The 25,561-nt window shown below is 46.2% G+C and overlaps 1 protein-coding gene across 11 annotated transcripts in view; it reads left to right on the plus strand.

Annotated features, from left to right (window-relative positions):
• UBR4 (ubiquitin protein ligase E3 component n-recognin 4) overlaps positions 1 to 25,561 on the plus strand; it is a 2,329,353-nt gene that overhangs the window by 159,102 nt on the left and 2,144,690 nt on the right. For all 11 annotated transcript variants that reach the window (XM_078642504.1, XM_078642505.1, XM_078642507.1 and 8 more), the window contains exons 9-10: positions 16,184 to 16,308; positions 17,065 to 17,124. In XM_078642504.1, coding sequence (XP_078498630.1) covers positions 16,184 to 16,308; positions 17,065 to 17,124 — 185 coding nt within the window. The remainder of the gene's footprint in view (positions 1 to 16,183; positions 16,309 to 17,064; positions 17,125 to 25,561) is intronic.

A 25,561-nucleotide genomic window follows, 5' to 3' on the forward strand; every position in this document is an offset into this window, starting at 1 on the left:
TTATATATATATCCTGTGTGGTGTCCTTTCATTTGGTATTCAAGGGGTTACATATGGTAAAACAGCTGGCTTTACACACCCTCAAGAGTCTTTTAGCCTAAGACTGTTCTGTCCACGCTACCTCTAGCATAGCTGGTCTATAAGGTTGACTTTACAACCATCACCATGAAGGTTGTTTGGACTAGTGCAAGGTGCTCACTAGAATAGTGAACATCATATACCAGGCCAACTTCTCACAACATGGGCAAGAGAGGATTGTGGAAGGATTTGTTTTGCTACTTATAATATCTGAAAGAAACAGGTTAGTATTAGATTCCTTACCTTAGAATATCCCCAGGCGTCAGTCTGGATCCGGAAACTTTTGCGTAGCTGTACCCCTGCGCATCGGTAGGCGTCGTCTGCAGGCGTCCCCTGCGGCTCCGCGTCCGTCGTCGGCGTCGTGCGCCGTGATGACGTCGCTGGAGTATATAGACGCCGCCTCCGCGCGCTGACGTCAGTTCTTCTTTTTTCCGCGCCAGTTAGCGCAGATCCGAAGAGCAGTACTCCGGTCTTTTGACCAACGTTTTTTGATTAACTTTCTAACTCTACGGTGCCGATAGGATGCCCGGGTTTAAGAATTGTGACGGGTGTGACCGCATGATGTCGGTCACGGACCACCACCGACTCTGCCTCCGGTGCCTGGGCGCGGACCACGACGTGGAGTCCTGCGTCGACTGCCGGGCCTTGACGAGTAAGGCGAGACGGGAGCGGTCCCGCAAGCTACTCGAGCTCCGGGTGTCGGCCCCGCGTCAGGAGCGGTCCCGGTCCGGCCGGAGGTCGAGGGAGCGGTCGAGGGAGCGGTCGCGGAGCCACCACGAGCGCTCCGGAAGTAGTCACCATTCCTCTGGTACCTCAGGTAAGAGGCACAAGAAGTCGGGGCGTCGTCATCGTACCCCCGACTCCCCCCGACGCGGCCGGGGGTTCGGGTGGCCCCACCCCCGCGGCTCCGCGTGGGTCGCCGACGCTGCCTGCTCCATACCCGACGGTCCCTGTGGTCCCGTTCGGGCGCGTCGCGAGAGGAGATAGAGGAGTTCCTCATGGCCATGAGGGCGCTGTCTCCTCCGACGGGGCCTACGGCGCCTGCGGGCCCGGTGGTCCCGTCCGGGGGCCCGAGCGGTTCGGGTGCTCCGGCCCCGACGCTGCCGGCGGCTCCGGCCCCGACGCTGCCGGCGGCTCCGGCCCCGACGCTGCCGGCGGCTCCGGCCCCGGCGCCGCTGGGCCCTTCAGGGTCGACGCCGGCTGGTCCACCGGCCTCTCCGGCGCAGATTCCATCGGGGCAACCCATGGTGCCGCCTCCGCGCGGCGCCGGGACTCCGACGCCGGCTCCGGCCGGCGTCGGGGCTCCGGCGCCGATGGGGCCCATTGACCCCGAGGAGCCGGTCTACATCGTTGACTCCGAATATGGTGAGGATGCAGATTATGGAGAGGGTTGGGAGGGGTCTGAGGACCCTCTGTCACGCGAGTGTCAGTACGACGTGGACTGGACAGGTGACTTGGGTGAGGCCAGTGGTCTGGATGATTCTCCTAACCCTGGTTTTGTCTCGCCTCCTACTGTGGCTTCGGAGGCTGGGGCTGCTTATTCAGTGGTGTTGATGAGGGCTGCCAAGGCTTTACGCCTTGAGCTCCCCGTCGCTAAAGTGAGGCCTAACATCCTCACCGAGGTCTTCAAACCGCAGTCATGCCCACAGGAGCCTCTGCTGCCGTTCAATGAAGCCTTGACAGACGTTCTTTTGGGCACGTGGTCCAGGCCCGCTTCAGGTTCGCCTGTTGATAGGAACGTGGCCAGACGCCACCGTCCGTGTCCGGACGACCCTAAGTTCCTGTCCACCCATCCCACCCCTGAGAGTCTGGTGATCCAGGCCTCCACTTCCCAAACCGCATTCCCGTCCGCCCCGCCTGACCGGGAATCAAAGAGGTACGACCAGTATGGCAAGAAGGTCTTCTCGTCCCTGAGTCTGGGACTGCGGTCTTGCAACACCGCATGCCTCTGTGGCCGCTACACCCACTCTCTGTGGGATACGGTCGCGGAGTGTCTGCCGCAATGCCCGCAGGAGGTACGGGACAAGCTCGGCCAGGCTATGATTGAAGGCCGAGACGCGGCGAGATATTCCATCAGGTGTGGCCTTGATACGACCGACTCGCTGGGCAGAGCGATGTCCACGACGGTGGCGATTCGTCGCCACGCCTGGCTGAGATCCGCCAACTTTTCGACGGATGTCCAAAATACTTTGATGGACATGCCGTTCGATGGCAGTCGCCTGTTTGGCGACAAAGCGGACCACGCGCTTGAGCGCTTCAAGGACTCCAGGGTCACGGCTAAGTCATTGGGTCTCTCGACCCAGCGCCAGCAAACGGGTTCGTTTCGCTCCTTTCGTGGCCACGGAAGGGGCGGTCCCACACGTGCTGCCAGCCACGCACCGCAGAATACTTCTCAACGTGGTGGCGGCCGTGGATTCCGCCGTGGAGGCGGTCGGGGACAACGGCGGGGTCAGACCACACCTCCCCCCGCAGCATCAGCCTCCATATCCTCCTAGTCCGAGCTTTCAGGCCCATGTGACGCCAGTGGGTGGCAGGGTTCGCCATCACCACTCCCGCTGGCGCACTATCACATCGGACAGGTGGGTGCTGCAGCTCGTCCGAAGGGGCTACTCCCTCCCCTTCGAGACCACTCCTCCAGCCATGCCACCGCAGAACCACTGTGTGTCGGGGGACCACTTGACACTTCTGCAGGAGGAAGTTACGGCCCTCTTGGCCAAGGGGGCCATCGAGCACGTTCCTGGGCCAGAAGTAGGGTGTGGTTGCTATTCCCACTACTTTCTGGTACCCAAGAAGGACAAGGGGGGCCTGCGTCCTATCTTGGATCTACGGAACGTCAACGGCTTCCTCCGGAAGGAGAAGTTCAAGATGTTGACTTTGGCTCAGGTCTTGGCTGCTCTAGACCCGCAAGACTGGATGGTGGCGTTGGACTTGCAGGATGCGTATTTTCACATCCCCGTCCTGCCGGCCCACCGGCGTTACCTGCGGTTCACGGTAGGCCACGAGCACTTTCAGTTTATCGTGCTCCCATTCGGCCTTACCAGCGCCCCACGGGTGTTCACGAAAGTGATGGCGGTGGTCGCAGCTCATCTGCGCCGGTTAGGGGTTTCAGTCTTCCCCTACCTCGACGACTGGTTGTTGAAGGCGGGCTCGCCCCAGACAGTCGCCACCACTATCAGATGACGGCAGACCTCCTGCACGAGCTGGGGTTTTCCATCAATGTGCCGAAATCACACCTGTGTCCCTCTCAAAAGCTCCTTTTCATCGGAGCGGTTCTCGACTCGGCGCAGTTTCGGGTTTATCCTCCGGAACGGCGGGTCCAGGATATACAGGCTTTGATTCCCATCTTTCAGCCGTTATCCCGGGTTTCGGTCAGGTCGACGCTGCGGCTGCTGGGGCTGATGGCTTCCTGCATCCTTCTGGTGCATCACGCCCGGTGGCGGATGCGGGCTCTGCAGTGGGACCTGAAGTTTCAGTGGGCCCAGCATCAGGGCAACCTATCCGACCATGTCCTGATCTCGGAGGGCGCTGCGAGACAGTTGCAGTGGTGGCTTACGGACCGCGATTGGGTCAGAGGCAGATCCCTCTCCCTTCCCCAACCGGAGCACGTAGTTGTGACGGACGCGTCCCTCCAGGGATGGGGAGGCCACTTGGGAGAGGCGGAGATCAGAGGCATCTGGTCTCCGGCGGAGTCCCGGCTCCATATCAACATGTTGGAGCTGCGGGCGATTCGCCTAGCACTGAAGGCATTCCTCCCCTTTTTCAACGGGAGTGTAGTGCAGGTGTTCACGGACAACACCACCGCCATGTGGTACTGCAACAAGCAGGGCGGAGTGGGGTTGTGGACCCTTTGCCAGGAGGCCCTGCGTCTCTGGCAATGGCTGGAACGTCAGGGCGTGACTCTGACGGTTCAACACCTGGCAGGTTCTCTGAACGCCAGGGCGGACGAACTCAGCCGTCGGTGCTCGGTGGATCACGAATGGCGTCTGAACTCGGACGTGGCGAAAGGCCTCTTTCTGCAATGGGGAGAGCCTTGGTTAGATCTATTCGCCACAGAAGAGAACGCGCAATGTCATCAGTTCTGCGCGTTGGAGTTTCCAAGACGGCACTCGCACGGCGACGCCTTTCGGCGCGAGTGGAGTTGCGGTCTGTTGTACGCCTTTCCGCCTATACCACTTCTGCCCAGAGTGCTGAAGAAGATCAGGCGCGACCGGGCCCAAGTTATCCTTGTGGCTCCGGACTGGGCTCGAAGGTACTGGTATCCCGAGCTACTCAGCATGTCAGTCGTTCTCTCGATCCGCCTGCCCCTTCAGGAGGACCTTCTGTCGCAGCAGCAGGGGACGGTCCTCCACCCGAACCTGTCCAGTCTCCACCTCCATGCGTGGAGATTGAGCGGCGACAGTTGAGGCCATTTGACTTGCCTCCTGAAGTCTGTAATGTGATTCTGGCAGCCAGGCGTCCCTCCACAAAGTCGGTATACGCCTGCCGGTGGAACAGATGTGTTGCATGGTGCACAGCAAAGGCTGTGGATCCCCTTTCTGCCCCTCTCTCCGAGGTTCTCCTCTTTCTTCTCTCTCATGCCCAGCAGGGCTCTGCTCTGGGCACTATCAAGGGCTACCTTTCTGCCCTTTCCGCCTTCTTGAGGCTACCTGATCAGCCATCTTTGTTCAAGTCCCCTATTGTAACGAGATTCTTGAAGGGCATCACGCACATGTATCCACCTGTTCCGTTCGTGATGCCTCAGTGGGACTTGAACCTGGTTCTGACTTTCTTGATGTGCGCTCCCTTTGAGCCGCTTCATTCCTGTCCTCTCAGTCTCCTGACTTTAAAGACGGCCTTCCTGGTTGCTATCACTTCTGCCAGGAGAGTGAGTGAGCTCCAGGCTCTTTCTGTCAAACCTCCTTTCATGTCCATTCATCCAGACAAGGTGGTTCTGAGGACTAGACCTTCTTTCCTGCCCAAAGTAGTTTCTGCTTTTCACATCGGGCAGTCCATCACCTTACCCTCCTTCTTCCCGCCTCCGCATCCTTCAAAAGATGAGTAGCGGCTCCATCGTCTGGACCCAAAACGTGCGCTTTCATTTTATATGGATCGCACACGCCAGTTCCGGGTGGATGACCAACTGTTTGTTGGCTACGTGGGTGAGAAGAAGGGAAGGGCGGTACAGAAACGGACCATCTCTCGGTGGGTCGTCCTGTGCATCAAAGCGTGCTACTCTTTGGCTCGGAAGGAGCCTCCTGTTGGGCTGAGAGCCCATTCCACTCGGGCCACGGCGGCTACTACTGCCCTGAACCGGGGAGTCCCTTTGCAGGACATTTGCCAGGCGGCTATGTGGGCCTCGCTGCACACCTTTGCGAGGCACTACTGCCTGGACAGTCAAGTCCGGAGGGATGGCTTCTTTGGCCGTTCGGTCCTCCAGGACTTTCTGGTGTAGGATTGTATTGGTTCGCAGACCCACCACCGGGGTTGGTATTGCTGGGGTATCTATTCTAAGGTAAGGAATCTAATACTAACCTGTTTCTTTCAGATGAACAAGTTACTTACCTTCGGTAACGATATATCTGTAAGAAACAGTAGTTAGTATTAGATTCCTTACCGCCCACCCATCCTCCCCGTTCTGCGAACTGATACCTAGGGTTAAGGACATCCCTTTCAGGGCCCTAGTTTCTAATGGCACCAGTGTTGGTTCTCACATGGCTCTGCGTGTTCTGGCGCGGAAAAGCTGTGTGCAAAGAACTGACGTCTGCGCGCGGAGGCGGCGTCTATATACTCCAGCGACGTCATCACGGCGCACGACGCCGACGACGGACGCGGAGCCGCAGGGGACGCCTGCAGACGACGCCTACCGACGCGCAGGGGTACTGCTACGCAAAAGTTTCTGGATCCAGACTGACGCCTGGGGATATTCTAAGGTAAGGAATCTAATACTAACTACTGTTTCTTACAGATATATCGTTACCGAAGGTAAGTAACTTGTTCATTCCTGCTAGCACAGGGGGGAGGGGAAGGCCGTCTGGGGGACTATCTATATGGGTAGGTTCTCACGTGGGCTGCCACCCCACCACCCTGATCACCCACTCACAAGACATTCAATCAATATTGCTCACCTACCCATCCAAACTGAGATTAGCAATCATTAATATCTATTCCCGCCCTGTATCGCTTGCTCAGGAGTCAAAAACATTGGAGGAATTAAACCTTTTTATCCCAATGCTGCCACCTAACTCAGGATTGATAGTGGGGGGCGACCTAAATTGCCACTTTGAACCTCTTTTAGGTTCACATGATGCCGTCATCGGCGAGGAGGATCTACAATGGGCTATACCCGACCCTCAAACATACCCAGTAAAATCCTGGTCACCGCTGGTTTTGCAGATTAATGCCATCGCCCTAACACACTCCCTGAGGGCCTGTAATGGCCACGCTCCATCTGACAGGCCCAGTAGGCCGACATTTAGAACTAGTCAGGCCTCCCAAATAGATTATATCATGGTGGAGTGCAGCTCTTGGCACCGGGTTAAGGACTTCGAGGTCATCCCACGGATGGCTAGTGACCATAATGCCTTGTTATTAACCTTTGGTGTTTCGGATTCAGGCATATCTCCTCCTAGTGAGTCTCTGACCTGTGATAGGTTAATTATTGCCAATGACAGGAGAAGGTTAAAATGGGGTGTTATGAAACAATCTCCAGAGAAACTCCTAGAGCTCTATGGAACTATCATCCCGATATTGCAGGAAATCATGCTTAGGGGTGACGGAGCCAACCATACATACTTACATTCGGTTGCAACGCTTCATAACCAGCTTATAGCTAACCTAGCTGATATGCTAAATCCCATTAGTCGCCCAAGGAAAACCAAAGATTCGCCACATTCATGGTATAATGACGAATGTCGTAAGGTCAAGAAAGCATTGTTGGAGGCAATTAATGGGGAAGAAAAGATATTGATAAAAAGCAGGCGAACCCACTATAAAGAAGTTGTTCTTAGCGTAAAACAGTCCTGGGAAGAAAACAAATGGCTAAATATTAAAACTGCCCTATTAAGTCGGGATATGAAAGCATTTTGGCTAATAAGAACAGGCTGCAAGGAAGGTATTTCTGCCAGTGAACCCAATTTGCCCGCCGAAGTGTGGTCTGAGCACTTTCAAAAGCTATATGCAATTGACCAGGAACAGGCCCTACAGGTAGACCCTAGGGTACATTCTGCCCAGAACCTCTAAGTGCAGAAGCCCATCTGGTCCAACTGAGTAGTGGGGCAAACGATGTTTGTAAGGAAATAACGCTACAAGAGATCTGCTCAGCGTTACAAAGATTACCTGCAGGACAAGCCCCTGGGTTGGACAAACTCCCTATGGATATGTTTCGGGAAGAACCGCTAATTTGGGGCCCCTACTTTTTAGTATTATTCAATGCCATTATGAACGGCATGCCCATCCCTGAGGCCGGGGCTGAGATTGTACCAATTCTCAAAAAGGGTTCTCCGCTATTGCCAACAAACTATAGACTGATCAGTTTGATCGATGTCACACAAAAACTGTTTGCCCGGGTAATATTGGATCCGATCCAGGGCTGGATGGAGGAAAACGATATCAGCCCATACCAGGCAGGATTAAGAAAAAACACCTCCACACTCGACCAAGTATTTAGATTTCAATTTACCACATGGAAGACAGTATCAATGGAGGGTGGCAGCCTGTAATGACCACCTTCTCTGTATGTTTTGGTGCTTCTGTCAGTCACCAGGTCATTACTTACCACATCCTTTCTCAGGTTACAGAAAGACACCACATTTCACAATACTTACCCAAGAAAGGAATAAACACTGACAACATATAAGACCATTGCTGAGGAGCTCGTAAATAACAAGTCACAACACCTCCCAATCCAAGAGGGTAAACAACGCATGCTCCTCCTGGCAATGTAATTTAGACATCCCTGATGGGAGGCACTTTCCCTTCCGTATCAACAATTACCCATTAGAGGGGAATCACCCATCCCTCTGTAAGTACTTGGTAAAAAAGGGTCTCAACCTTCCCTCACAAGGAATACCAACAAATGATATGCTCTAGGGTTTCTTTATTACATGATAATAGGATGACAAAAGAAAGAAATAACTAAACATCACAGTAAACATTAGCAGCAATCATCCGCACATAGATATACATAGAGCCTGAAAATAAAAGCATAGTTAGATAAAGTTAGATATACATCGAACACCTCACCATAATCTTAGGCGTCTTGTCATCTGAAGAAGGGTCCGTCTCTCTTTCCCTCACTGGTTGGTTCCGGACTCTCTGTTGCACACACACGACTGCACGTCTGCACCGTGATGTATCATCAGACCGCCAAAACACCAGACCAGCATCTCAGCATCTCAGAAACTCTCTGAATCTCTCACGGATCCCCTTTCTCTAATATAGAATGCAGCTCTCCATCGAAGTTTCTAGCTAACTCCGCCCACAGTTCTCACTGGATTCCTGTACCACCTCGTACCAAGAGCACAACAAGCAGCTGGCCAAGCGTTTTGCTCTGACTTGGCACGAAGAGAGCACATTCCACCCGATAAGAACCGGTCCTGTCATGTTCACTACTGGTGGACAATATAACCTCTCACCTACAGAGGCTCAGAAGATGGCTGCAGTTTAGAATATGGATTGCTCAAGCATAGGCCTCTACTACTTGGAAAGCAGAATATTATACCACGTCAAAGCCAATAGGCTAAAGTCATAATTCACCTGACTCAAATAACACTATGCACTTAATCCCTCAGTATCCACTATGGAGCACCTGTGTGCACCATCACCAACAACACTGCACCTTGACATCCCCTACCTTCTATTCTTTGGCAAGATTATTCTAATGCAAGACCCTCCTACATTAAGGCTAAAGTAACATAGCACACTAAAATCAGTACACAATGGTGGTGATAGAGGGTCATCAAAGATCATCAGATCACTAAAGTGGCTCATTCACTACACAGCCTCTACTTGATATTCGTGGACCTGAAAACCGCCTTTGATCTTGTCCCCAGACCCAAATTGTGGGGGGTTTTAAGAGATATGGGGATCCCTGTTTACCTACTTGACATACTGATTAAGTTGCATGTTAACACCTATGCCAAAGTCAGATGTGGTAGGGGAGGAGAATTAACCGGCAGACTCCCAGTTGGCAGAGGTGTAAGGCAGGGCTGTGTGGGTCCACCGACCCTGTTCTGCCTCTTTGTCAACGCATTAATTCCGCTTCTGGCCAAAGTAGCAAACAACGATGCCCCAAAGTTAGCTAACACCAAGGTGGCGGCATTGATGTTTGCTGACGATACCCTCCTCCTATCAAAGACACCAATGGGCATCCAGAGGTTACTGGATAGTTTTGCCCTATTTTGTAGTAACAGGGGTTTGGCGACCAATACTGCTAAAACTAAATTTATGATCGTCAACCCTCCCAAGATAACCTGCTCTAACCCACAATTGAACAGCATTTGTCTGGATAGGGTGTCTGTATTTGAATACCTTGGCATCACCCTATCAGAAGACATGCAGTGGGCACTTCAAATAGCTAAAGCCAAGCTTAAGCTTTTACAGATTGCCAGGAGCATAGCCAAACTAGCCAGGGAGTCACCCTTTAAACCCATTGGCCCCACGCTTGAAATTTATAGGGCTCAAGCACGTGGTGCAACTCTGTATGGGGCAGAATTATGGGGGCATTCCTCGGCTTCTACTTTAGTTGCAACTGAGAAAAGATTTTTAAGACAAATAATGGGTCTCCCGGCCAGTACCCCGCTAATCCCTTTGTGCTTAGATTTGGGTATTACCCCGATTGAGGACGAGATTGCCCTAAAACCGTTGATGTTCTGGCGAAGACTTTGGGCAACCCCCGAACTAGCATCATACCAGGCAGACACAAATGAGCTTTTATCCTACCCAGGCTTGGTGAAAAGGGTCCCTTGGTTTACCTATGTAAAGCACGAACGCAAAAAGCGTGGCCAACCTTTTATGTGGAGCACTCCGGGTGATACCTGTCCGTCAGTCCCCCGTGCCCTAGTGCCCACACCGTTTTGTGCTTTAAAGCTTGGAGCACTGCAAGCAAATCACAAATTAGGCTCCCTGACAACACAGTTTCTTACAGTGAAGGACAACTAGAAGGTAGAAATATTTTTGGATGCTATCCTCCCCCAGGCTGCAAGAAAGCTGTACGTACAGTTCAGACATAGAACTTTGCCTGTACGTGCGATCACCAACAAATGGGTCGGACAGAAAAAGGAGGGTTGTCCCGTATGCATCACACAAGAAGAAACAGAAATGCTTGTTTTATTTTTCTGTTCTGGCTACCAAAATGCAAGGCGCTATTGACTTGTGCAGCTTTGTCGGAACCTGGGTTTTGGGCACTGTTGGGAGGCTTTTCGGGTTTTAAAATATGACGCATCCCAACCCATTGTGTTCACTGTTTCAAGATATTTAAACACAATGTGGCGCAGGAGGTGGGCTTTTATCCAGAAGGGTAGAAATTTATAAAAAGTGTACCAGCAGCAATTTATAAATGTGACTATTGTGTGTACAGTTTTGTTTAGATATTAAACTACTTTGTATATAGAATTGTAAATAGTATTAATTTCTCATATCTCGCCATGTTAAACTATTTATTGAACTATTGCTGCTATTCTCTTTAGCTGATGTTTGATCGCATCACATCAATTGACATAAAAAAAAAATCCGTAGTGAAATCTTCTGTCCCTCCTTCCCCACCCTCTTGGCCTGTCGGTAAAAACCCATTGTACCCGCTTCTAAATTGTGAATTGTACTACAAATGGAGTGTTCCTTTTTAATCCTGACATATGCTATTTTAATAATGTGTTCCATTTTGTGCTTTTACTTTTTATGGTCCTGGTGACCGAAATAAAAGTTTTTGAAACGGAAAGGATTCAGCTCTTGGTCTTCTCGCAAAGCTGTACAATTTTTGCCCCACCATTTAATTAATTGATTAATTTTACTAAAAATAGTCTGCAGTAGTGAAAGGAGCCTGAAAGAAAGCTTTGACCCAACTTAAAAAAAAAAGATAAGAGTGCACCCAAAATTTAGTTTTTAGTGTTTTACCATATTTTCAGATCCACTAGGTGGTATATTTACCTGTAATTTTTATTTCTATCCTTATTTATCAGCGGAGAGAGTTCTATAAATGCTAGAACTTTCCCCAGCTGAGCTAAGAACTGTCGAAACAACTGCTTTTGGCAACAAGATTTTGCTGGCAAGCTGCTGTGTAGAAAACCTTATTGGGAAGAGCAGCAAACTCCTGAGGCTAGTCACAACTTCTTTTACGCTTGTGTGTGAAGGTGGCCAGCAGCAGGCAAATGTGTGTGTGTACGCACCAGTGTGTGGGTGTGTGTCTTCCGCTATCACCGGCACAACTTGAAATCCATGCAAGGACCTTATGTGAAGACGTTTGATTATTCACTAAGCAGCTGTCTAACAAATGCTGCACTTGTTGGCAAACTTGTTGACTCCTTTGAGTAGACATACAGTGAATTTATGTATATCTGTATTTGTATGTGCTACTCCAGGAGATACTGTTAATTTCTGACTCAAAACAGTACCCTGTCTGCTCTCTTTCTTTGCCTGAAACACCCTTTTCTCTCTCCCCTATCCTCCATTCATTTTCTCCCGGTACGGCACAGGAGTGTGCCTTACTATAATGAATTGTTGTTGTACACATGTATCTAGAAGAAGAATCTATTTATCTGACTAATAAATTCCTTGTCTGGCTGGGCAGGGAACATAAGTATATAGTAGCCCATTGTGGTCTATATAATTTTTTGTTTATTATTTTGTAAACGCTTTGGACCTTTGTCTCCTAAAACGCACTTGTTGGCAAGGCATTAATGCATGGATACCAGTGCCTGATGACAGATTACAAGCTAGGCGTGTTTTGGTGTACTTGCTCTGCCTTTCTGCCTTCAAGGGTGATCATTGCATTACTTTATTTTCAAATAGTACAATTTTATGAATAGTTTGATGGAGAAAAAGATATGAAATTTCCCAGCTTTCTTTCATGGCCTCACGTGCTAGGCACTCTCCTCTACGTGAAGAAGTTGTAAAGGAATTTTACATGTGGTTCTCACCATTCTTTTCGAATATAACCTGATTTATCAAGTGCCAAACTTTGTCCTATCCACTCTTTGGTTAAGCAGCAAAGACCCCAAACAATGTGGGCGGGAGGGACTGTATGTTTAGATATTGTTTTATTGCTGCTGCAAAATTTGTATGTTAATGTTTTGAGAAAATCCCAGACCAGGATTATTCAAAGCAGATGCATTTAAGAAAGACACCAAAACTTTAGTACTACTGGTAAGTATTTTTTTATTTTTTGCATTATTTTCTCTTAACAGAAATATCAAAACAAGTCATCGAATAGTGTTAGCACTTTTTTCTCGTGATGTATTTTTTTCTGCCAAACACATTTTGTTTGCCCTCAAACAGCTGTCAGATTGAGTGATCCACTGTGCCATAAAAAGAAGAATTGTGTACTATCCTGTCCAGTTTACTGTTGGTCTTGTAAATAAAAAATTAAAGTTACTGTCTCAGCCTGTAACAGGAACCAACCAGAAAAATATCAGTGCATGAATCTGTAGGCTAGCTTGTCTTATTTATCCAGGTCTGCTGACCTGGTCACTACATTGGACAAGGAAGGTAATGCAATTGATTTTTAGCTTGGATATCAGTTCTTGGTCATAACCTCACATATAATTTAAGTGGCCATTTCATAGCTAAGTGGGATGTAGGTCACACCTAGGAGGCTGTTCCTGCAGGCCTGTTGCCACAAAAGTGATGGATTTAACCGAGATCTCTGGACTGGGGGCAAATGTTTTGATTTGTTCTGCATTCCGCCCATCAATTGTGTGTCTCTTGCTTCCTCACTCTAAGTGCGCCGGGTATGCCCAGACGTGGGTCCTGGGCTCACTGTGCCACTGGAGTCAAGCTATCCTGGCTGTTGAGGGGGTTAAACCCCGAAACCGGTCCTAGGATGCTTGTTTCCTGTCCAGGAATGACTTGGCTTGGCAGTTCGGGCTGGACTGTTCCCATGAGGCACTGGGTCTAGAATGATTCACATATGACCTTTTCAGGCGCCCTTGTCTACCGTCCGCCAGGGCCAGTATCTAACTGGCAAGCTGCCTTGTTGGATCTGCTTACCCCGCTGGTAATGAAGGCGGCCAACTTTACAATCATTGGCGATCTAAATGTGCACTTGGATAATGCCAACTGTACAATCGCAACTGACTTTATCTCTGATTTTGCCTCCCTCAATTTAATCTTGAAAAATACTGGACCCACGCATCGTGCAGGGCACTTATTGGATCCCATTTTCTCCAATATCCTGGATATGATTACATTCCCTGCCCATCCCATCCCATGGTCTGATCACTTCCTAGTAAAATTTTCCATTCGAACTAATTTAGGAAAAAACGAAAATATATCAACTATCGCTCAATATATTAGGAAGTGGAAAAAACTGGACATTAATACTTTAAATACCTTTCTTGAAACTAATGGCCCATGTACAAAATCAGACATTAAAAGCCTTTCTTTTTCAGTACAGAATTGGCTCATGACAGCCATTGATTCTTGCCTACCTAAAACAAAATTAAGAGGCCATACCCGTCATCCTCCTGCCCCTTGGTTTAATGACACTCTAAAGGAAGAAAAAACTAAATGCAAAAGTGCGGAACGCAATTGGCGGAAAACCTATTCCCTGGAAGCAAAACAAACTTATAAATCTAAATTGACGCACTATCAGATGTTATGTAGAAGAGCAAAAACAGATTATGTCTGTATGACAATTACGGAGGCGTTAAACAAATCAAAAACATTGTTTAATGTTGTAAAAGAGCTTGCAGGATCTAACACTGTTCAAAAACCACCCGATTTAAACAAAAAACAGTGTGACCAGTTAGCTTCCTTCTTTGTCAACAAAGTGGACAAAATTCATAAGGGCATAGAGCTCGCACAAAAAGATCAACACCAGCTTAATACGATCATTTCTGGTGATCCAATTATGGAAGTTGGCGATGCTTCCAAAGAGTTGGACTCTTGTGCCATTGACAAAAGACATGCAACCTTAGAATGTTGGCCACCGCTAAATGCCGACATGGTTATCAATTTACTAAATACGATCAAATCCGGCTCACCAAAGGACCCCTTACCCTGCTCTGTCCTAAAACAATTGAATAGAAATGTATTGACGTTCATTACAGATCTACTTAATGCCTCTCTTCAGGAAGCATACGTTCCAGCAGAATGGAAGCATGCTATGGTCCACCCATTGTTGAAGAAGGCTGGAGCAGATCCAAATATGCCCTCCAACTTTAGACCAATATCTCTTCTGCCTATCTTTTCAAAAATCTTGGAAAAGCACGTGCATCAGGTGCTGTCGGAATTCATAAAAACACACGATCTCCTTCCTTTACAACAATCTGGATTCCGTGTAGGTTTTTCTACGGAAACGACGTTGCTTGGAGTGACAGAAAACATCCGCGCCATGATAGACAGAGGAGAAACTGTGGCACTCATATTGTTAGACCTGAGTGCCGCGTTCGATACTGTTTCACATGTGGTGCTGTTACGAACACTCTCCTCCATAGGTATTCATGGCGCAGCCATAAATTGGATTGAGTCACTGTTAAGCAATCGTACGTTTCAAGTTTTTTCTCAGTCTGCCTGCTCTGAGACTTTACTTCTTAAACATGGAGTACCACAGGGCTCAATTTTAAGTCCACTGCTTTTTAATTTGTATATGAGTCCTCTTGCGAGATTAGTTGAGGAGACAGGTTTGAATATGTTTTCATATGCTGACGACTCACAGCTCCTTTTCTCTCTTTCTTCAGCCGAAAGTAACCATCCTTCCATGCTAAAATTAGGGTTAGGTAAGATCGCTGGATGGATGCAGGATAATTTTCTTAAGCTTAACGGCGAGAAAACTGAGCTAATTATTCTTGGAAAAAATAGAGAGGCCTGGGGACCACAACATTGGCCATCTGAAATGGGCCCTCCTCCTATACCTGTTTCACAGGCACGTAACTTGGGAGTCATCATTGACGAATCTTTAGATATGCACCAGCAAGCCGTTAAGACTTCTGCTACATGTTTTGCAGTCTTAAAATGGCTAAAGAAGATCTGCTGGATGCTCCCTGATGGCACCAAAAAAACTGTCATCAATGCCTTGATTACTTCAAGGCTAGATTATAGTAATGTGCTGTACCTAGGGGCAAAGAAAGCTACAATCAGAAGGCTGCAATTAGTACAAAACGCAGCGGCGAGACTTCTTTTCAAAATCCCTATGTCCTGCCCCACTACTAAATACATCCGTGACCTTCATTGGTTGAAAATTGAAAATAGGATTAGGTTCAAATCCCTATGCTTTATGCACAAAATTTCAACTGGAACTGCTCCTAAATATCTGCGGAACCTTGTGCATCCTTACTTACCTTCGAGAGTTCTTAGATCAGCAACCGCTAATAATTTCATTATTCCCAAAATCAAATTATCACGGATGGGGGGGAAGATCCTTTGCCTTCTTAGGCCCATCCCTCTGGAACAAGATGCCTCATTCCTTACGTTCGGAAGTCAGCCATGTGAAGTTTAGGAAAGCATTAAAAACGTGGCTTTTTAACATCTGATATTGACTGGCAAAATACGCATTTCTGAATTACTAGCGCCGGGAAACCCCTTGGTGGGTAGCTGTAGCGCTATACAAATTAAATAAATAAATTAAATAAATAAATAAATATGACCAGGTCTAAACTGGGGTGGCATGGTTAGCAAAAGAATGATGGATTTAACCCAGATCTCTTGGGCGGCCAATGATTTGATTTGTTCTGCATTCCGTCCATCAATTGTGTGTGTTTTGCTTCCTCACAAAAGTGAATGTGAACATACTGCAAAGGAGATGCATCACTTAGGCTCCCGTGCTATTAAATACTGCTTGTTTACTGAACTGCTGCATCTGAATACATATTTTTGATTTTGGGGTGGGTATGTTTTCTTTGGGGTGCGCTTAAATGGGTGATTCAACTGTGTTTGTGTGGATATTTTGTTTTAGATCTCATTCCTATTTTCGCAGGTGTTAGTGTGGCAACCTGTATGGCCATATTGCATGTTGGCACCACCCAGCAAGTGCGAACAGGATCCACCAGCTCTAAAGAAGAAGACTATGAGAATGACTCGGCCACCATTGTGCAGAAATGTGTAAGTGAAGAATCTTGTTTGTACCTGGCAGGATTGTTATGGACAGAGATTGGCAATATGCTTCAAAGTACCCTAATGTGGGTCAGCGGAATACCTTCGCCAACTGAATGTGCTCACAGGCAGTTGGCTTTGGGCTAACAGGGTGCTGAGATTCTCTTGTTGAGAGATTGGTTGTAACAGGCAACTTAATGTGTCTGATGGCTCGGTCCTTGCTGAATAATTGTGGGTTGGTGAGCTTCGTAGTGTGTTGTAAATGGCCTTAATTGGCGGCATCCATGATTCTGACAGCTGCTTAGCATTGGTTGCTGGCTTGTAGATTAGTGCGGACTAACATCATCGATGGCTCGGTGTTGACAGATGTTTTAATAGGGGTTTCTATTGATTGACTGGTAAGGTAATATTGCTGGTGTCAGGTTGTTGGAGAAACATTCAGTGCTTACTGATTTGTGTAAAAGCTGGGGTTTTTCTGGCGGTTTGAACTTGTGTTGCCAGTAAGTTGGATCTAAGTGATGACAAAAATATGGGTTAATTTTTCTGGAGAGTAAATGTAAACTCCATGTAACTATTCCACTCCACATTTTTAGCTCCGAACCATTTTTCACTCTTACCTTTCCTCTTCATTTTCATCTTCTCTCTTCTGTCTCAGCTAACACTTTTGACTTCTAATATCTATTCCTCAACTTTTCTTCCCCTTCATTTGCTCTTCAGCTTTAGTGCCCTCCAGTTATATTCTTTCTTTCTCTGTCTGGTACACAGCTTGAAATCTATGAGATGATCGGAGAAGCTATCAGCAGTTCCCGCAGAGCAGGTGGTGAGGTAAGCAATAATGCTCCTATAGTTCCCCTTTCTCTGCAAGCCATCCATTCTGTGTCCACGGTGCCAGACCTAGCATGTTGGTCAACCGTGGTCAGGTACAAACACACTATATTCTTAATAAATATTATTTTTATCTTGTGTACATATTAAGGATTTGGCGGCTCTGGACCTTATATTTAACCAGGACTTCTCTGTAATCTGTATTCCCAGTTCCATCTCCCATATGGGTAAAGTCTACTATTTGTAGTAGTTGTAGATTTTTTTCTTTAGCAATTAGTATATTCTCTTCCAGGGGATCCTCATCAATAGTCATAAGCACATGAATATTCCCTTCCATGCGCGGGACCCCAGAAACACATCACATATATATATATATATATATATATATATATATATATATATATATATATAAGTATGTATGTGTGTGTGTGTGTGTGTGTATATGTGTATGTGTATATGTATATATGCATGTATGTATATATATATATATATATATATATGTGTGTATATATATATATATATATATATGTGTGTATATATATATATATATGTATACATATATATATATATATATATATATATGTATATATATATATATATATATATATATATATATATATATATATATATATATATATATTATCCAAGTGCAGTTGCGCACTCAGCAGGATCACAGATACAACATCAGCTGGTTGCCGATTTGAAAAAGCTTATTTATTAAACCATAAAGTGCATGTCGTAAGATGAGTTTCAGTCACGGACTGTGTCCTTGGTCACTCAAGTTACTATTAAACAAACAGGAAATTTAAACTCACAGGCACGACCATAGTCACGTGATCTGCAGGAAAATAAACAGGGAAAAAATACTCCACACTACACAGAGGGAACCTCTATAAGTGTATAAATGGCTATTGTCCCTGTAATTTTGACAACCTATACAGATATTGATTATTTAAAAAGACAGATGGCAGTGTGATATGCAATCAAGAATGCATCTAACTGATAATTCATAGAAATATATGCAAATACACTGTTCCTAATATTGCATGATACAAATACCGGACTCTGCCTGCAAAATGCATAACCATGTTGTATCAGTGTGCAAATACGCTAATGTTCACAATCGCATGTGCAAATCCGCTAATGTAAAAATTGGTTGTAAACCAAGCAGCATGTTATATTGATGTGCAAATACGCTAATGTTAACAATTGCATGTGCAAAAACGCTAATGTAAACATTTGGTTTAAACGAGCATTAGCCCCTTAGGTCCTAAAAAGCTAATGTAAACAACTGAATATGCAAAAAACGCTATTGTAAACAGTTCATTCTGGATACTAATATCCACTTCAGTGCAAAAGCACGCATATATAAAAACAGGGTCTTGTATCAGCAGGTCTTGGTAATTATCAGTTCAAGTCATATAATTAAGAGTGCAAATAACGTCATGTATACATTTAATAGCCATAAAAAAATACCAAAAATTCTATACTGAAACCTGCCTGCACGTTAGCAGAAAAGTGCCTATTTGATGCTTGAGGATAATAAGAATTAATAATAAATATGAAAAAATAGTGATGCAAAAAATACAAGAAAATCCCATAACCAAAAAATGTGATAAAATGTGGGAAAGGCAGCAGATGACATGTTGAGCTGGACTCCATTGGCACAAATGCAATGTCAATTTCATAGTTCTAATACTAAAAATAATAAACATGCATGTAACAGTGTCACTCCAACCCAACACATAGCTGATCATATACCTTCAGACGAATCAAAAAATACCTAAAGAAACCGTCATAGCTAGATGGCACAGTCGACAACGAAATATAGTCTATCAATTGAATAATATTCATCTAGGAAATCACATATTGCTCCAAATATGGCTAATCTCCAAGTAATCTATAGGGGAGACAAAAATGTGAAAAAAACAGTAAGTCGCAGCCCGTATGTTTAAAGAAAATTGTATAAATCATCCCCTGTGTTCAACCCAGACGGAAACTTGGTGTCCAGCTCTATAATAAATTTAGATTCTAATTGACGCAGTAATTTTTCGCGATTCCCTCCTCTCTTATTAGGGGCTACTACATCAATAACAAAATATTGTAGACATTTGAGATTATTTTCATGCTCCGCTTTAAAATGTCTAGCGACTGGATATGTTGGATCTGAGTTGACGATTGCACGCAGATGCTGTAGTATGCGCATTTGTACTGGCAACTTAGTGCTCCCAATGTAGCACAAGTCGCAACTGCACCTCAGTATATATACAACATAGTCAGTTCTACATGTGTAATGTTCTCTTAATGTATCCTCTGAATCAGAGAATGGTGTTCTATATGTGGAGGTATTGGTGCCAAATTTGCATGCTTTGCATGAGCTACATATGGTGAAACCTTTCGGATGTTGAGGGAGCACTTTCTTAAGAGCCAGATCAGTCATAATTATTGCCCATTCTTTTTTAATGATGGCCGTGATGGCCTTTGCTTGTTTACTATACGTAGTGATCAATCTGAGCTCGCCTCCCTCAGCAACAGCTATCTGGTTAGTGTCAGAGATGCCTGCTGTCACTCTCTCAGGATTGAGTAATGCTGCTCTATCATTAGCATTTCTCCTTGCCGCGTCCAACTTCTTGGCATCATACCCTCTAGCCATAAGCCTCACCTTAACTTCCTCCTGATGTAAATCACGGATAGCCGCAGTGCTGCATGCTCTATGCGTTAGTAAAAATTTACTGTATGGAATGCTGGCAATGGTGTGCCGGGGATGGAAGCTCTTGGCATGCAACACCGAGTTGTCCGCTGTTGGCTTTCGATAGAGGCTAGTGGTGATTTTACCCTGTGTGACTTGGACATTTATATCCAAAAAACTGGCACTGGTTTGATCAATATGGGCAGTGAGCTGTAAATTGAGATTATTGACATTGATGTCATTCACCAATTTCTGGGCCTGTTCTTTGCTTCCCCTCCAAATTACAAAAATATCATCGATGTATCGCCACCAATTTATAATGTGTTCCGACCATTCTCTGGCGTGTTGTACCTTGAGGACATGCTCCTCCCACAAGCCCACATGTAAACATGCGTAGCTTGGGGAGAAGCATGCTCCCACGGCCACACCCTGCAATTGTTGGAATACTGTGTTGTTCAACATAAATATGTTATTACATAAACACCATTTTATCATGGACAATAATATCTCAATATGGCGGTACATGTGAATAGATCTTTTACCCCAAAAATGTCCAACTGCCTTGAGCCCGTCTTCATGGGCGATGCTTGTATACAAGGTGGAAATGTCCATAGTCAAGAACAGAAATTCATCGGACCACTCAATATTGCTCAGCTTGAATAAAAAATCTGTAGTGTCCTTGATATAAGAAGGCAATTGTGTCACAAATTCCTGAAGGTAGAAATCAATGTATTTGGAAGTATTTTCGAAAGTACTTTTGATGGATGAGACGATCAGCCTCCCTGGAACAGTCAGTATCCTTTTGTGTACTTTGGGTATAAAGTATATGTTGGGTAAAATAGGGAAATCATTATTTAAAAAGGAAAATTTATCCTTGGAAATCAATCCTTCCCTTCTCCACTTGCGGAGGTAATCTTTGTAGTCTTTCTGAATTCTTTTTACATTAGATAAACTGCTTTTACAGTAACAATTCGCATCATTCAGATGGTTGTACGCTTCATCAATGTACTCCTTTTTGCCCCATAAAACAATATTGCCCCCCTTGTTAGATTGATTTACTACTATGGCATCGTTATTTTTCAATTTCTTCATTAATTGAAAATATTGGTTGTTAGTACGATTGCAAACCACTTGTTGTTTTTGTGTACTGATGTGTCGGTCATGATAGATCGCAATCGCATCGTGTGGCATATTGGGGACAAAGGTGGAGATCTGTTTGAATGGACTTTTACCCGGTCTAGTTATGTCCACCCCTTCTTGTATTGCTGCCTCTTGTGTGCTTGGTTCTGATGATGTTTGCTCCCACAGTTGGTGTAACGTGTGCATCAAAGACATATCTTTAGCCTGCAAACTGTCTCCTTGTGCTGGGTCTGAAGTTTCATTTGATATACCCGTAACTTCCGTGTTTTTCTTAATGGTAAAATACTTCTTCAGTTTGATCTTTCTAATAAATTTGTACACGTCTATTCGGGTGTTCATCCTCTATTGGGCTTTTTTCCATTGTCGATTCAGCTGACCTCGCCCTCTTGCTCCTGAGGCATTTCCTCCTTTGGCGCCTTCGGACGTTTCTCCTTTGCTTGTTGAGGCGTTTACATTGCGTGGCCTCGTGATTGCTTTCTTTGCATCCTTATATATTCCAACTCCTCTGCATATGTCAGTTGACCCAAATCCCCTTGTTCTGAACCTGGGTTGCTTGTTTCTGATTCAGTTTCACTATGAATCAGACTGGCATCTGATGCAGAAAGGTTGGAATCACTCCCAGCACGGTCAGAGGGCCCAGTAGCTGCCGGTGTTTTGTTCATCATCTTGCCCTTTTGTATACGCAGATTGTCAAATTTCCGGGCAAATGTAAATACCTGCCCTTGTTCGTAGTCATTCTTGTCCCTGCTGAACTTCGAAAGCTTTTCTGGTTTTGATTACTCCTTCCTGTTTTTTCAAGCGATCATTCATTTCCTTAATATTCTTTTCTATAAATTCCTTTTGGCTCTCATGTTCTGGTTTATTTAGTTCATGTTGTATTCTTGCAATCTCCTCCATATTTTTATCTCTGTCGATTTTGGCGTATTTGACTAACAAGCATACTAGACGCATTGAGGTTTCAAGATTGCTCTCTGCCCATTCTTTGAGGAGCATAGGGTTTAGACTGTCAAAGCTAGGGGCCAACGGAATTCTCTCAACTTCATGGTATTTTTCCAATGACTTGATTTCCCACCATTTGGTGAGTTCACTTCTACTGTTCTTCTCAAGTGCTTCAAGAGATTTTTTAATATCATCGTTAGTGCGAATATGTTTTGTTTTGCTATTTGTTTCATCTTGTGGAACTTTAGGCAGATTTGTGAAAAGCTCGCCTGCTGCCATTTCCCGTTCCCGTACAACTTCTTCTGACATGGCGCCTTCTTAATCCGGTTATTGATATGTAGCCTGTTTAGGTAGTTAATGATGCTACCCAGTAAATCGACCCAAAGTCCAGCGACTCCCCACTTACTATGCACAGAAGACGCTGACTGACTCACCTCGTGCAGAATGGCGTCCTCGCGAGTCCTCTGACTACCGTGGTTACGTCCCCGCTTCGGTCTCCCGCAGCACTGTGCTACGTAGGGGTCTGTCGAAATAATGCTCTCTCTGAGCAGAAACGCCACAGCGGCTTGCAATCCGAAACAGCCTGCTTTTGGGCGAGGGGTCTGTGTAAGCAGGAAGCAGCCTTCTTCCTGAGACAAATAAAGTGGCAATATCCAAGTGCAGTCGCGCACACAGCAGGATCACGGACACGACATCAGCTGGTTGCCGATTTGAAAAAGCTTATTTATTAAACCATAAAGTGCAAGTCGTAAGATGCGTTTCCGACACGGACTGTGTCCTTGGTCACTCAAGTTACTATTAAACAAACAGGAAATTTAAACTCACAGGCACGACCATAGTCATGTGATCGGCAGGAAAATAAACAGGGAAAAAATACTCCACACTACACACTGAGGGAACCTCTATAAGTGCATAAATGGCTATTGTCCCTGTAACTTTGACAATCTATACAGATATTGATTATTTAAAAAGACAGATGGCAGTGTGATATGCAATCAAGAATGCATCTAACTGATGATAATTACATAGAAACATGTGCAAATACGCTGTTCATAATATTGCATGATACAAATACCGGACTCTGCCTGCAAAAGGCATAACCATGTTGTATCAGTGTGCAAATTCGCTAATTTTCACAATTGCATGTGCAAATCCGCTAATGTGAACAATTGGTTGTAAATATATATACACACACACACACAATGCAGCCTTCCATAGCAATGCTGAGCAATGTTTTAAGCAATTCTCTCATGCATAAATACATTCCAATAAGCAGGGAGAAAGAAAGCATTTGAAAACTGCTTTAATATACAGCAGAAAACACAATCCTGCAAGGAAGAATGAAAACACATTGCCAGCACGTAGGCTGCATTGTAGAAACATTGGTGTAGAAAGCTGAAAAGCTAACCCACAGCAACACTCGTAATAAACTGGCACCTGTTCCTTTAAGGCAGCCATGACCCCTAGCTTCCCACCATGCCTCAGGGGTGACAGTTAGGTCAGCTGTTCTTTCCGGCTCCTTCTGTTAGGACCCTGGTTACTTCGCTCTAACTTTTTTCTGATTTCTGTCAGAAAATACTTCTATTTTTTTGTCAAAACCTTTTTACTTGGACGTCTTTTTGGTGTTGGAGTATTTCTCTACTGTTTTGTTTAGAGAGTTGAGCATTATTTTTAAAAAATGCCCCCTCTTTTTTACCCTTGCTTTTCCTGTGGCAAGAAGAAGGCTAAAACAGACTCTCATTCAGTCTGTATTCTATGCCTTCCTCTTGACCACAATCCAAAGACCTGCCAGCATTACAGCTGCTGTCCAAAAGAACTTTGAAGAACTGTGAGAGAATTCGCCTCTATGGGCTGGCTGAGAAGAGGAAATCTCCTTCAAGAGGCATGTCTCCGATGAAGAAGAGGAAAGAGAGAGCCACCACTCCATCTAGAAGTAAGGTTCCAGTATGTCTCCATCAACGTCGGGCTCGGCGCCTCAAAATCCCAGCATCGGCGAAGAAAACTTCGACGAGAAGACCATCGACGGCGGGCTCGCTGTCGAGAGAACACTGGTCGTTGACGAAGGTCACCGGTACGTCTGATCCTCTGCCGTCGTCAACCCGGTGACGATCGGCGTCGAGCAGTCGCTCGATGTTGGTGCGGGCTCGCCCAACGTCGAGAAACAGATCTGTCGTCGGCGTTCGAAGTCGAGACATGCTTTGCCGTCGCAAGAACACCAGTGATCTGCGTCGAAGCAGGCGTCTCCGTTGCCATCAACCAGGCGGTAGTCAAGCTGTGTTCACTTATCCCACCCAACACAATGTTCATTAACTGCAGCTGGCCCGGCTGGGTTGTAAGCTACAATGCTGTGTATACTGTATGTCGGACAATAAAGGTCTTTTAAAAATAAAAAAAAATCACAAAAAATCAACCAGGCGGTAGTCAACGTCGAGACACGCCTCGTCACCAGGGGCCAGGCACTCATCATCCTCCGTCGTCGTCCAAGTGACGTTCGACTTCGAAGGCTCGATCCTCTCCGACGGCGAAGGACTTGACGTCGAGACCAAGAGTGAAATATACTAAACGTCGTTCGACGTAGAGACGGAGGTCTCCGTCGACGACGAGAAGTGCACCAATCTCAACTCCACTGACTTTCCGCAGACGATCAGCGTAGAGAGAAAGATAGATATCGAGAAGAATTTCTCCGTCTAATCGTTCATCGTTGAGGTCTCCTGCACGCTCAACGCCGAAGGCGAGGTCTATGAGCTCCAGACATTCGACATCATACCATACAACGTCGAAGCACACTGAGGGATCGATGACGAGGAGACGATCAGGTTCTAGGGACTCACTAGTGATGGTGACTCAGAGCCGGTCGACGTTGAGGCACTCCCATCGAAGTCACATCGCTCGTCAAGACGCCGATCACGCTCCAGAAGCCGCAGAGAGTCCTCTCACTCCTCTCTCACCCCAGACAACTGTTTCGTCATGCAGTGATTCTGCGCATTTGCTTGAGCCTCTAAGATCACCGACTAGAGGCTCTCCAAGGAGATAGCTATCTCCTTCCATCCATCTCTCCCCCAGATGGCTTCAACCTCTCCATCATTGGCAGACAGTGCCCGCAGGTCACGCTCAGCAGTCTAAGGACTATTCCAGTCTGCTGCACAGATCACCGCTGCAACGTCTCGTGCAGGAAGTGGACAGGTCACCCACAACTCGGACCAGAGAGCACCGAGGCAGATCCCCTGAACGCAGGTCTACTCGGCATCGCAAGAGGCGGGGTACACCATCTTGGTCTTCCTCTTCGACGCACTCGGGGATTACCACCTACCCTGATGTATAGTCCTCCTTCTAGAGTCCAACCTATTGATGATGTGAACACCTTCCATGATGTTCTCACCAGATGAGCTCAAAAGCTGGGCATCAGCATGTCAGCTCCTCAGACCACCACATCAGTCATTTTCGAGACCCTCCATCTAGTCTGCGACTAGGCCATTGCTTCCTTTGGCTCCTGGTATCATTGAGCCGTTAATGGATATCTTCCTCGCTCCATCATCGGCTAATGCAGCACCAGCTCGGATCCTGAAGAAATATAAACCAGCTGCTTCAGATCCTCTTTTCCTCAAATCGGATCCACCTCTGGACTCTGTCATAAGAAGACACATGCAGTTGCATCTTCCTCCTCCTCTC

This window comes from Lissotriton helveticus, chromosome 5_1, assembly GCF_964261635.1.
Source record: "Lissotriton helveticus chromosome 5_1, aLisHel1.1, whole genome shotgun sequence".
Lineage (NCBI taxonomy): Eukaryota > Metazoa > Chordata > Amphibia > Caudata > Salamandridae > Lissotriton > Lissotriton helveticus.